This window comes from Sinocyclocheilus grahami, unplaced genomic scaffold (genome assembly GCF_001515645.1).
Source record: "Sinocyclocheilus grahami isolate Dianchi unplaced genomic scaffold, SAMN03320097.WGS_v1.1 scaffold1360.1, whole genome shotgun sequence".
In the NCBI taxonomy this organism is placed as follows: domain Eukaryota; kingdom Metazoa; phylum Chordata; class Actinopteri; order Cypriniformes; family Cyprinidae; genus Sinocyclocheilus; species Sinocyclocheilus grahami.
Window position 1 is genome coordinate 76,688 of NW_015506539.1, and position 12,109 is coordinate 88,796.

The 12,109-nt window shown below is 39.2% G+C and overlaps 1 protein-coding gene across 5 annotated transcripts in view; it reads left to right on the forward strand.

The window, feature by feature from the left end:
* The window catches only part of LOC107569571 (protein bassoon-like), a 64,489-nt gene that overhangs the window by 21,697 nt on the left and 30,683 nt on the right, over positions 1 to 12,109 (forward strand). For all 5 annotated transcript variants that reach the window (XM_016255685.1, XM_016255686.1, XM_016255689.1 and 2 more), the window contains exons 2-3: positions 3,643 to 4,141; positions 5,702 to 6,817. In XM_016255685.1, coding sequence (XP_016111171.1) covers positions 3,643 to 4,141; positions 5,702 to 6,817 — 1,615 coding nt within the window. The remainder of the gene's footprint in view (positions 1 to 3,642; positions 4,142 to 5,701; positions 6,818 to 12,109) is intronic.

The window sequence follows — 12,109 nt, forward strand, 5'->3', positions numbered from 1 at the left end:
GAGGACAACAGAAGCAATCAATTGTAGTATTAAAACAACTAAAAAGAGATCCAAAATTAAAAGCTAAAACTTTATAAATACTACCTATACACATTTAAAAAATAAAGAGATTAAATAAAAATGACAAATGCATACAACAAAATTTCAAAACTTAACATTTAAATGAAAAACAAAAAATAAAGCTAAAAACAATTCAAAATAGTAAAGAACAAAAGGTATAAGAGTATAATAATGATTCTAACATAACACTAAGCCAAACACCAAAAAAACAACAACATCTACATATGTGTATGTACAACCACACACACACACACGCACACACACACACATATATATATATATACATACACACACATGTATAAATTCAATATATATATATTATTTCATTTCCATTTAGTTTGTTGAAGTATTAAAATAACTCAAATTAAATAAAGCTAAAAACTTAATAAAAGACCTATACAGACATAATAATTTCAGACATAGTTTAACTAAAATTAAAATAAATAACAAATACAATTAATACAAATCAAATGACAGTAGTTTATCAGTAATCCTAAAAAATAACACTGCCAAACACACATGCTGGTCTTTACACTCTTTGGTCTTCACACGAGCAGGCTGCGGTAAACTAAGCTTTTTTATACCCTATGTGAACCAGGGTTCCGGTCCGGAGATATTCAACTCAGTGAGGTGCTTTATGGGGCATTTCTAGACTTTTTTTTCATGTCAAGTTTTTATTAATGAAATGAGAAATGAGAAAACTTTGTCTTTGTTCTCGAGTACAAGTCCCGGAGTCTGGTCTAGTGCCTTTTTGACCATCAAATTGAGCACATATGCAGTACAGATGGGGTATATACATTGAACTCCTTGGCACAGGCCACCATATTGGCTGCACCATCTGTAACTAGACATGTTACTTTGTGCCTACTTCCCCATTCCTCCATGATAGCAACCTTAGCTGTTGGCAAATTTTCAGCAGTGTGAACTTGGGGAAATTTCAGCAATCCTAAAACCACAGTATTAAGTGACCCCTCATTTAAAGAGTGGCATGTGAACCTAAGATATGCATCCATAATAACTGAGGTCCACATATCTGCTGTCAGGCTGACTGTCACAGCTTTTGTGACTTGGGCCTTGGCTTCCTCCTTGGCCTCCAAGCACTCTGGTTCCACCCAGCTTTCTGGCTTCTTCTCCACCAGTTTCATCCAGCCTCCAGACTCTGTTGTCCTCACTTTTTCTGTCCAGCTCCTCAGCTTTTCCCCTTCTGCTGGCTCTTGCCCTTGGTGCATTGATCCCATGCTTTACCTGGGGCCCACAAGTCCATCTAGACCTGTTGACCCATCAGCTCCACCTTGGTTCCACTCTCCGCCGTGCTCCCACGTCAAAACTTTTAACACTTGTGTGCCTTACACTGTGCATATTTGTTTGCATATTTCTTTTTAGATTGCTCAAGAGTAAAAAAAAAAAATGCCAGTAGTTTTCTGTGAGGGGTAGGTTTAGGTGTAGGGTTATTGTAAGGGGATAGAAAATACAGTTTGTATAGTATAAAAACCATTACGCCTATGGAGAGTCCCCGTAAACCACATATGCAAGAGTGTGTGTGTGTGTGAGAGTTTGTGTTTTGTTAGTAATAAGGTTATAATGTAATAATTGACTGTATTTTTGTGTATATATTACAGTTTCTTTATATTTGTCTATTTGATTAATTTTCTTCTTTTTGATATTTATGACTGTTATTTTTTCTCTTGGTATCTCTGCTCTTAAAGGGGTCATATGATGCAATTTCAAGTTTTCCTTTGTCTTTGGAGTGTTACAAGCTATTCGTGCCTAGATAAGATCCATATATTTCTGAAGTCTTGAACCCAAAGAGATATTCTGTATAAAAGACTCGTCCACGCCTTGCTAAAATGCCTCATTTAAACACGCCCCCACATATCTACGTCACTGCATGGGAAGATTTGAGTAACACCGGCCAAATGTTTACGCAAAGAAAGAAGGCGTAACCTTTATTCTCGCTGTAGTATTGTTGTCGTGGATACGCTGTGTTTCCAATTAGGGTAAGGGCGTAACATTTCCGTCACACGCTTGAGGTATTGGGCCAATCACAACGCACTGGATAGCTGGCCAATCAGAGCACACCTCGCTTTTCAGAATAATGAGCTTTTTTAAAATTGACATGTTTCAGTAAGAAGAGCAACAATAATGTACTGTATGTGGAAAATAACATCTTTTCTTAACCCTCTAAGTGCCAAAGTCACAAAACTTGCAGCGCATCTTGCAGCCCGGTACATCATTGCAGCGCAATGGTGCCGCCGTGCAAGGTGTGAGTGTTCATGAAGCATGAAGGGTGGCAGGGGAGAACATGGTCGTAGTGTCCATAGGAGAGCTGTTGCTAGAGGTAGAGGCAGCAGGGGTAGGAGAAATAGGGCTGGAAGTAGCACTAGCTGCACCAAAGAGGTGGGAGTGGCGGTGGTACACGTGGCCGGGAGAGCCGGGAGACGTGGTAGAGGCAGCAGGGGTGATCTGGATCTAAATAGGGCTGGAAATAGTGATGACAATGGTGGCTGGGTTTATTTGAGAAATGAAGAAGTGTATCAGAACTGGATCAAATGCTTCGATGAGCCTGTTGGTAATTTAGTACTTTCTCCTGTTTTATTGTTGGTTTCCTTTTTTCTGATCATTTGGAATGAGGATAAAAAGATTAAAAAAACACATGCAAATAAGTTCAAACATCAATTCAATATCTACTATTTCCTGAATATTACTGAACCAAAAGTAGGCTACTGTTCACATGCGTTTTACTACTATATAGTATAGTAATATAGTAATAATTTAGCACTTTCTCCTGTTTTATTGTTGGTTTCCTCTTTTCTGATCATTTGGAATGAGGATAAAAAGATTAAAAAAACACATGCAAATAAATTCAAACATCAATTCAATATCTACTATTTCCTGAACATTATGAAATTCAAGATGGCTGCCTCTGATGACGTCATAATATGCAAATTAGACGAGTATATTTACACCCCACATAAACTTTCGGTCATGCCCAATATTTTTCTAATTTACAGTAGATCTCTGTCTTTAAGCCCTTTCAAGACACAAGCTTTTGAAATCTTGATGTCAAAATCCTGCATTTTCCCCAAAAATCCCTGGCGCCTAAAGGGTTAACCTTAAACCGCATAAACTCATTGCATTACACCAAATACACAAAATATTGCTATTTTTAGCATCGTCATATGACCCCTTTAATAGCAAATTAAATGATCAAATACGCTGGCCAAAACTGTTTAAACTCTTCAAAATCATCCTGAAGTTATGTTCTGCTCTAGCTTTTGAAATACTGCCTTTTTCCTGAAACTTGGTATTGTGGTACTGTAAATATTGTCGGTACCTCTTTGATAAACTCTATGATAAATTACTTGTGGTGTCCTTTATTTGTGCACTGGATTGGCTAAAACTGTCTGTTAAATGATTCAGTGTAAGTGTAGTGTATATTGATAACTGAACTGAGCTTTTTAATGCCATGGCCCACTCAAAACGATACTTAAATGAGTTTCATGTTAAGAGCAGGCTAGTTAAAAAGGTAAAGGTTGTGTCAAAGAATAATCAGACATTCTCATTCTCTCCTGCTCTATTCAGGCTGGCTGGAGGGGGAGGCCCACCATCAAGCCCAAAACTAGGCTATGGAACCGGTAGTGATCGAGGGCCAGGTGGTGACTTTGGTATGGGCGGCATTCAAGCAAGTGGAAACCCTTACAAAAAGCCAGTCCATGATGGACCTAGACATTCCCAGACTTCTTCTACACATCAATCTCAAATTCAAGCTTCATCAGGGGGCATGGGACCCACCCAAAGCCCAGGACAACATGCCTCCAGACGCAACCTCCAGGTGGACTTCAGCAGCAGTAGTGGTCGAACAGGCCGCTCACCGTCAGTGTCTCCCGATAGAGCCAGTGCACCAACTTCACCATACTCAGTACCCCAGATTGCACCGATGCCAAGCAGTAAGCTCTGTCCAGTTTGCAATACTACAGAGTTGACAAATTTTGATGGGTCACCAAACTTCAACAAGTGTACACAGTGCCACGCTACAGTGTGCAACCAGTGTGGCTTCAACCCCAACCCACACCTTGCAGGGGTAAGAATTTTGAATAAATGGGATTCTTACTAAATACTTGTTTATTCTTATTGAATATGTTTTAGTTTATGAAGATTATCTTTTAATACTCTTTTAGTTTAGCATGTGTGTTTTCTGTGGCATTCTCCTTTATTATGTTTTTCATTCAAATCATTGTTATTGACACTAAAATAAATACAATATGCAAAAGAACTTAAAGGGTTAGTTCACCCAAAAATAAAAATTAGCCTGTGTTTTACTCACCTTCGAGGCATCCTAGGTGTAAATGACTTTCTTATTTCAGACGAATCCAATCGGAGTTATATTAAAAATTGTCCTGGCACTTCCATGCTCTATCAGTGCAGTCGGCAAGTGTTTTTTCGTTCAACAGTCCAAGAGACGTTAAGTAAAGTGCGCGCATCCATAATAAAACGTACCTCACACAGCTCCGGGGCATGAATAAAAGCCTTTTGTAGCGAATCTATGCGTTTTTGTAAGAAAAATATCCAGATTTCAAACGTAATAAACAATTTTCTCTCACTTCCGGTATCGTACGTGGAAGCCGTTCTGGCGAATGTTGTAGGACGTATGCGTCGCATGCACCTCTGAGATATGCTAGTCTCACGAGTTTGATTAGAGGAGCAAAGGAAGTTTCCTTACTTTAGCAAAGGAAAACCAGTCCCCTCTTGGCTTATATCGAAATCCTCCTACATTTTTCTTTACAAATCCTCAGTTTGTACTTCTAATTCGTGACCGGCGTTTTGTTTTGTTCTCTCTCCGTGTTCATCACTAATCACGCAATGTTGACGTCCTACGTCATCCTCCGGAACGGTGTCCGTGTACGACAGATACCGGAAGTGAGAGAAAAGTGTTTATTACGTTTGAAATATGGATATTTTCCTTACAAAAATGCATAGATTCACTACAGGAGGACTTTATTCACCCCCCCCAGAGTCGTGTGAGGCACGTTTTTATTATGGATGCGCATACTTTATTTAACGTCTCTTGGACTGTTGAACAAAAACACCCATCAACTGCAATGATAGAGCTTAAAAGTGCCAGGACAATTTTTAATATAACTCAGATTCGTCTGAAAGAAGAAAGTCATATACATCTAGGATGCCTCGAGGGTGAGTAAAACACAGGCTAATTTTTATTTTTGGGTGAACTAACCCTTTAAATATTAGATGGTGAATGATATAGATGGATAAATTTGAGTTTGAGGTGTTGAGCTGTTTGATCATCATAAGTCTGTAAGAAGTGCCCTGCAAGTCAATCGTACCTGTGGGAGATGCCGCAGGAAGCATGAGATGAAACTTCACCTGAATATCCTACTAAATTCACTGCTATAATGCAAAAGGTCTGCACAGTGAGAAGGTAGTGAAAAATGCAGTATTTATTTGAAATCAAAATAATATTAAAAATGTACTGTGTATTCACTGTAATTCTTAGACATTTAATGTGTCCTTGGTCAATTTTATTTTTCAAAAACCAAATTTAGAAATAAAAAGTGATACCAAGCTTTTATATTGAGTGTATATCTGTTGCTGAGTAATGCGCTAATATGTGTTTCTTCAACAGGTCAACGAGTGGCTCTGTTTAAACTGCCAGATGCAGCGGGCTTTGGGAATGGACATGACAACACCACGTTCCAAGAGTCAGCAGCAGATACATTCTCCTTCTCATCAACCTAAGGCTGACCCTATACCCAAGACCCAACCCTCAGCTCATCCCATGCCGCAGCTACAAACTCAAAACCAGACACAGATGAAAATTCAGCCTCAGACTCAAACCCAAGCTTTCCAGAGACAGATGGGTCCCACTGGACCTAACCAGACTGGACATCACAGTGGGCCACAAACTAGTCTCCAGACACAAAAAGAACAACCACAAGCAGGAAATACACAATCAGGTTCCCAGTCAGGGCCCAAGAATACCCAGAGACAACGAGGCGAGATATTGGGACCAAAAAGTCCCGAAAGGGTGGCCCAAACAGTCCGGATTCCTCATCCAGGGGCAGTGCCTTTACCTGGCTTAGCTAAGGCACAATCACAGTCTGATCTGGGGCGCAGCACTCCAGTACGGTTTGGAGGTCAACCCGATAAGATCCGAAGTGCTGGAAGCTCCCCGGCTCATCACCCAACATCCCACGAGGCTCCTCAAGATGGTTTAACTAAGCTGTTTGGTTTTGGGGCATCTCTTCTAAATCAGGCAAGCACCCTTATTTCTGTTGATCCTCTTCCTGGATCCTCACCGCACCCCTCGCCTGCCCGTAACCAGAGTGCCCAGGGGACAAAGGTGATCTTTAGTGATGCTAATGCTGGAGCTAGTGCTAAAACTAATGCAGGGCCACCCGGCACTGCCAAAACAGGCCCAGGCGGAGTGACATTCCCCAAAGGTCCTGGAGCCCCTCTCCAAAAACAGCCTCTGCAGCAGCAGTCACCAGTGCACTATCAAAAAGGGCTGAAACAACAGCAGTCGCCGACACACCATCAAACAACACCGCAGCAGTGGCAGTCACCACTAAAGCAGCCTCCACCTCAGTCAGTTAGTCAGAAACCAGACGTTACCTGCCCACTATGCAAGACTGCATTCAATGTTGGAACAACAGATCCACCAAACTACAGGTCATGCACCCAATGTCGTACAGAGGTGTGCAATCTTTGTGGTTTCAATCCCACACCACATCTGGTGGAGGTAAGGAGCTGCACAGATCTTACTCATATACTGAATGTAATGGACTATTCCTATTCCTTTTTTCTCCCCTCGGAGAAGAACCCATTTCCTCTCTTAAATCCTTGTTTTATAAATCCTTGTCTCACTTAAATCCTTGTGAGAACAAGTGCCAACCAAATTCCTTTCAGAAAAAAATATCATAAATACGTTTCATTCCACCTCTTTTTTTTATAAAAAATGGGCAGAAAGCAGCTTTTAATTTTCTGCTGGCAGTAATGTGCGTTGTGTGAATCATAGGTGATGTGTTCTTATGGAGCAAATTTTGTGCCAATATTAATCAAACAAATCCAGTGTTTTGTAAATAAACACAATCTGCTTTACAAAGAAAAACTCAACTTTCAAGCAAACACAAAGTGATTTGCAAATACAAAACTCTATTTGAGAGAAAATGCAGGTTTGGACAAATATATGTATTGTGTGTTACAACTGTGAGACTCATTTGCCTTTTTTATGAGGAAACTTGGCTTGATTTTCTCACAAATGCGTGCAGGCAGATATTCTTACATGCGTCAAGGCAGATTTTCTCACAAATGCAATTGAGCAACTTTCTTTTCCAAAAACAGCAGATGGCGCTGTCGGTCAATTTACGCTAGTCTCCCGAGACCCGAAACACCTGTTTACCTTTTCAGAGTATACAGCAGACCAACATGAGTGGGGAACAGGTGAGTTTCTGTCTTACTATATCTATAATTAACCATTTAGATGTTTTAACAAAGCGACCCTACTACAGTGTCAGTGAAATTCACAATAAGTGCTGTAAAGTTGTTAACATGATTGATTAGTTCAAAAATCAGTAGTGACATGGCTAAACATTTAACTAGGCAGTCTTTCCCAATAAAAACTGATCCATTCTCCGTACCGCTTATCCTCTGCTGGAGGAAAACAAAACTAGAGATATTTCGTATTGCTTGGCGGGAAAGTACCCTATCCTAAAGAAAAGCATTACAACTGCTAGATCTGATTACTTTTTGTCTCTTTTAGAAGAAAACAAACATAACCCCAGGTATTTATTCAATACAGTGGCTAAATTAATGAAAAATAAAGCATCAGCAGAAGTTGACATTTCCCAACAGCACAGCAGTAATGACTTTATGAGCTACTTTACTCCCAAGATCGATACTATTAGAGATAAAATTGTAACCATGCAGCCGTCAGCTACAGTATCACATCAGATAGTGTGCTATACATCCCCTGAGGAACAATTCCACTCATTCGCTACTATAGGAGAGGAAGAGTTGTATAAACTTGTTAAATCATCTAAACCAACAACATGTATGTTAGACCCTATTCCATCTAAGCTCCTAAAAGATGTGCTTCCAGAAGTCATGGATCCTCTTCTGACTATTAATTTGTCATTGTCATTAGGATATGTCCCTAAAACCTTCAAACTGGCTGTTATTAAGCCTCTCATCAAAAAACCTCAACTTGAAACCAAAGAACTAGTTAATTACAGACCGATCTCAAATCTCCTTTTGCTGTCCAAGATACTAGAAAAGGTAGTATCCTCACAATTATATTCCTTCTTAGAGAAAAATGGTATCTGTGAGGATTTCCAGTCAGGATTTAGACCGTATCATAGTACTGAGACTGCTCTCAGTAGAGTTACAAAATGACCTGCTCTTATCATCTGATCGTGGTTGTATCTCTCTATTAGTGCTACTGGATCCTAGCGCTGCGTTCGACACTATTGAACACGACATTCTTTTGAAAAGACTAGAAAACTTTGTTGGCATTAATTGAAGTGCATTAGCATGGTTCAAATCGTACTTATCTGACCGCCATCAATTCGTAGCAGGGAATGAAGAAGTATCATATCGATCACAAGTGCAGTATGGAGTACCTCAAGGCTCAGTACTAGGGCCGTTACTTTTCACGCTTTACATTTTACCCCTGGGAGATATCATCAGGAAACACGGTGTTAGCTTTCACTGTTATGTTACGACCTATGCTTTCAATGTCAAATGCAGAAATGTTAATTCATGCATTCATGACCTCAAGGTTTGATTATTGTAATGCTTTATTGGGTGGTGTTCTGCACACTTAATAAACAAACTCCAGCTGGTCCAAAATTCTGCAGCTAGAGTTCTTGCTAGAACCAGGAAGTATGACCATATTAGCCCGGTTCTGTCAACACTGCACTGGCTCCCTATTAAACATGGTATAGATTTTAAAATCTTGTTTATTACTTATAAAGTCCTTAATGGTTTAGCACCTCAGTATTTGAATGAGCTCTTATTGCATTATAGTCCTCCACATCCGCTGCATTCTCAAAACTCTGGCAATTTGATAATACATAGAATATCAAAATCAACTGCGGGCGGCAGATCCTTCTCCTATTTAGCGCCCAAACTCTGGAATAATCTACCTAACATTGTTCAGGAGGCAGACACACTCTGTCAGTTTATGTCTAGATTAAAGACCCATCTCTTTAACCTGTCTTACACATAACACAAGAAGACATTTCTAATATTCAAATCCATTAAAGGATTGTTAGGCTGCATTAATTAGGACAACCGGAACCGGGAACACTTCCCATAATACCCGATGTACATGCTACATCATTAGAAGAATGGCATCTAAGCTAATATTAGTCTGTTTCTTTCTTATTCCGAGGTCACCGTAGCCTCCAGATCCAGTCTGCATCCAGATCAGATGGTCACTGCCGTCACCCGGATCCAGTCCGTATCCAGCCCAGATGGTGGATCAGGACCTAGAGATGACCTCGACAGCCATGAATGTCAGCGGAGACCAGGACAACTAGATGAGCCCCAGATACAGATCCCCAGTAAAGACCTTGTCTCAGACGGCCACCGGGACAAGACCAGTCGAGTCCTCTGCTCAATGTGACTTTGCTACAGCCTGGATTTGAACTGCTGGTTTCGTCTGGCTAGAGGAGAACTGGCCCCCCGACTGAGCCTGGTTTCTCCCAAGATTTTTTCTCCATTCTGTCACCGATGGAGTTTTGGTTCCTTGCCGCAGTCGCCTCTGGCTTGCTTAGTCGGGAGCACTTAATTTCCAGCGATATCGTCGACTTGATTGCACAGATACTATTTAAACTGAACTGAGCTGGATGATGACATCACTGAATTCAATGATGAACTGCCTTTAACTGAAAATTGAGTGTTTACCATTGTAATTTTGCATTAATGACACTATTTTCCTAATTAATCCTGTACAGTTGCTTTGACAATCGGTATTGTTAAAAGCGCTATATAAATAAAGGTGACTTGACTTGACTCTGCTGGATCGCGGGATATAGAGTGTATACATATGTTGATACAATTGTTCAACATTCAAAACAATGCAGGGGTATAACAATATATCATGTCACAATATATTGTAATATTTAATACACGAGTTTCACAATTTGAGTTGAATTACTGAAATAATCTAAACTCTAATTTATTGAGATGCACCTGTACAATATCTAAAAGTTTTTACATGTTGTAACACTGTGCAATCATTTGTGTCTAAAATAATTATGTATTTTTTTGCTAAGCAAAATTATGAATATTTCTCTTCTGGTGTCACTCTTGTCCTGTAAATTGGGCAGAAGGATCAAGTTCACGCTGATATAATACTAAATTCAGCATTTTAATAAACAGTGGTTTACCAGTATTTCAGAATGATTTTAACAATGTAATGATTAGAAAATAATCTTTGGGGTCGAAGCTGGCTCGTTTGGTCACGTTTTCTTGATGACCACGAAAATAATGAAAAATGCAGATATGAGTATGGCATCGATTGAAACTGCAAAGGGTCTGCTTTTATTTGTGTATAGTCATAATAACAACAAAACAATGTGCTTTTGTAAAATAAAAAAATCAAACAGGGTGCACTATCTGCCGTCTCGGCCTCCCTGAACTTACTTCACAGGCACATGAATAAAACAACCTGAATCTTAGTGAATACGTGCCTCACGTACATGATACTTATATGTATAGAAGGCTTATCGCTAATGTGATCCCGCCTCAGCAAATATTCTCTGCTTTAATAATCCGTATGAAAGTAAGGAGAGGTAAAGTTTCTCCTGTCTCACCTCATTATCGCTAATGTGATCCCGCCTCACACTGAGCGCTCTGTTCACATGTTAATGATCTGAGATCAGCCAGGTAAACATGTAGATGCCCCCGCAAAATGGCATCAAAACGTCAAGCTTCATCATAGAATTTAGCCTACTTTCTTTTTCTGCGCGTTGGATGATGGCGTGCTACACGGGTGAAGACACACTCTGGACAGCGAGGACTCTTCTTAGAGTGACTCAGATGATGAACGTTTGCATTTTGAAGAGCCACTAATATAATTCCTGACAGTAGCCTTTTATTCTTAACTTCATGAGTTAAAATGTTGCTCGACCATATATAAACATATTTTTAATTGGATTTTTCCGAACAGGCAATTGTCAGACTAAAATCTCCTTACAGGTCGCTTTTAGTTTTAAATGTTGTACAAGGCGTGTATATAAACTATGCTATATATAAACATAAATATGACAATAAACTGTGATATCCCTTACGAAAATTAAAGTTGGTTTTGCTATAGTAAAACTGTGGTTACCATGTTTTTTTTTCAGGTGACCATTTCTATAATGGCAGCTTTACTACAAATACCATGGTATTTATTTAGTAAAACCATAGTTAATTTTTGTAAGGGATATTAATGTTTAGATTATATTTTGGTACATTTATATAGCTGAATCACAATAAAGCTCATCTGAACTTAAACTAGTTTGATTATAGTAGCCTATTTGTATAATTAGATTAGCCTACTCCTTTCAGTAGGTTGTCTATGTGTAGTTTTATACTTGTTTAAACTTTTACTGCAGAGGTAGTTTACAACATTTCTCTCCACTGTAGGCTATGTCTCAACATATATAGCAGAATGACAATAAATCTTACTTGACCTAACGTAAAAATAAAATTCAAAAAGCTTTTATTTTTGCTACAGAGTTGACACTATCCACAATATATTGTGACACAAGATGCAGTGTAAGATTAATTGTGCAGTGTAGTCAGATTTTTATTAACGGGAGTTTTTGCGAGATTAATTTCTGATTTGAAGTCTTGATTTACTACTAATGCGTAAAATAGAAAGAAAATGCATAAACGCATCTCCGACGGTTTTGTCTGTGTAGCCTATAAGAATAGGCCTAAGTTGTGCAATAACGGTTTTAATATATTCTATTCAATAACATTGTTAACTGTTTTTATTTATAACATCTCCTGCTTTGCTTCTGTGAAAATGAATAGAGAC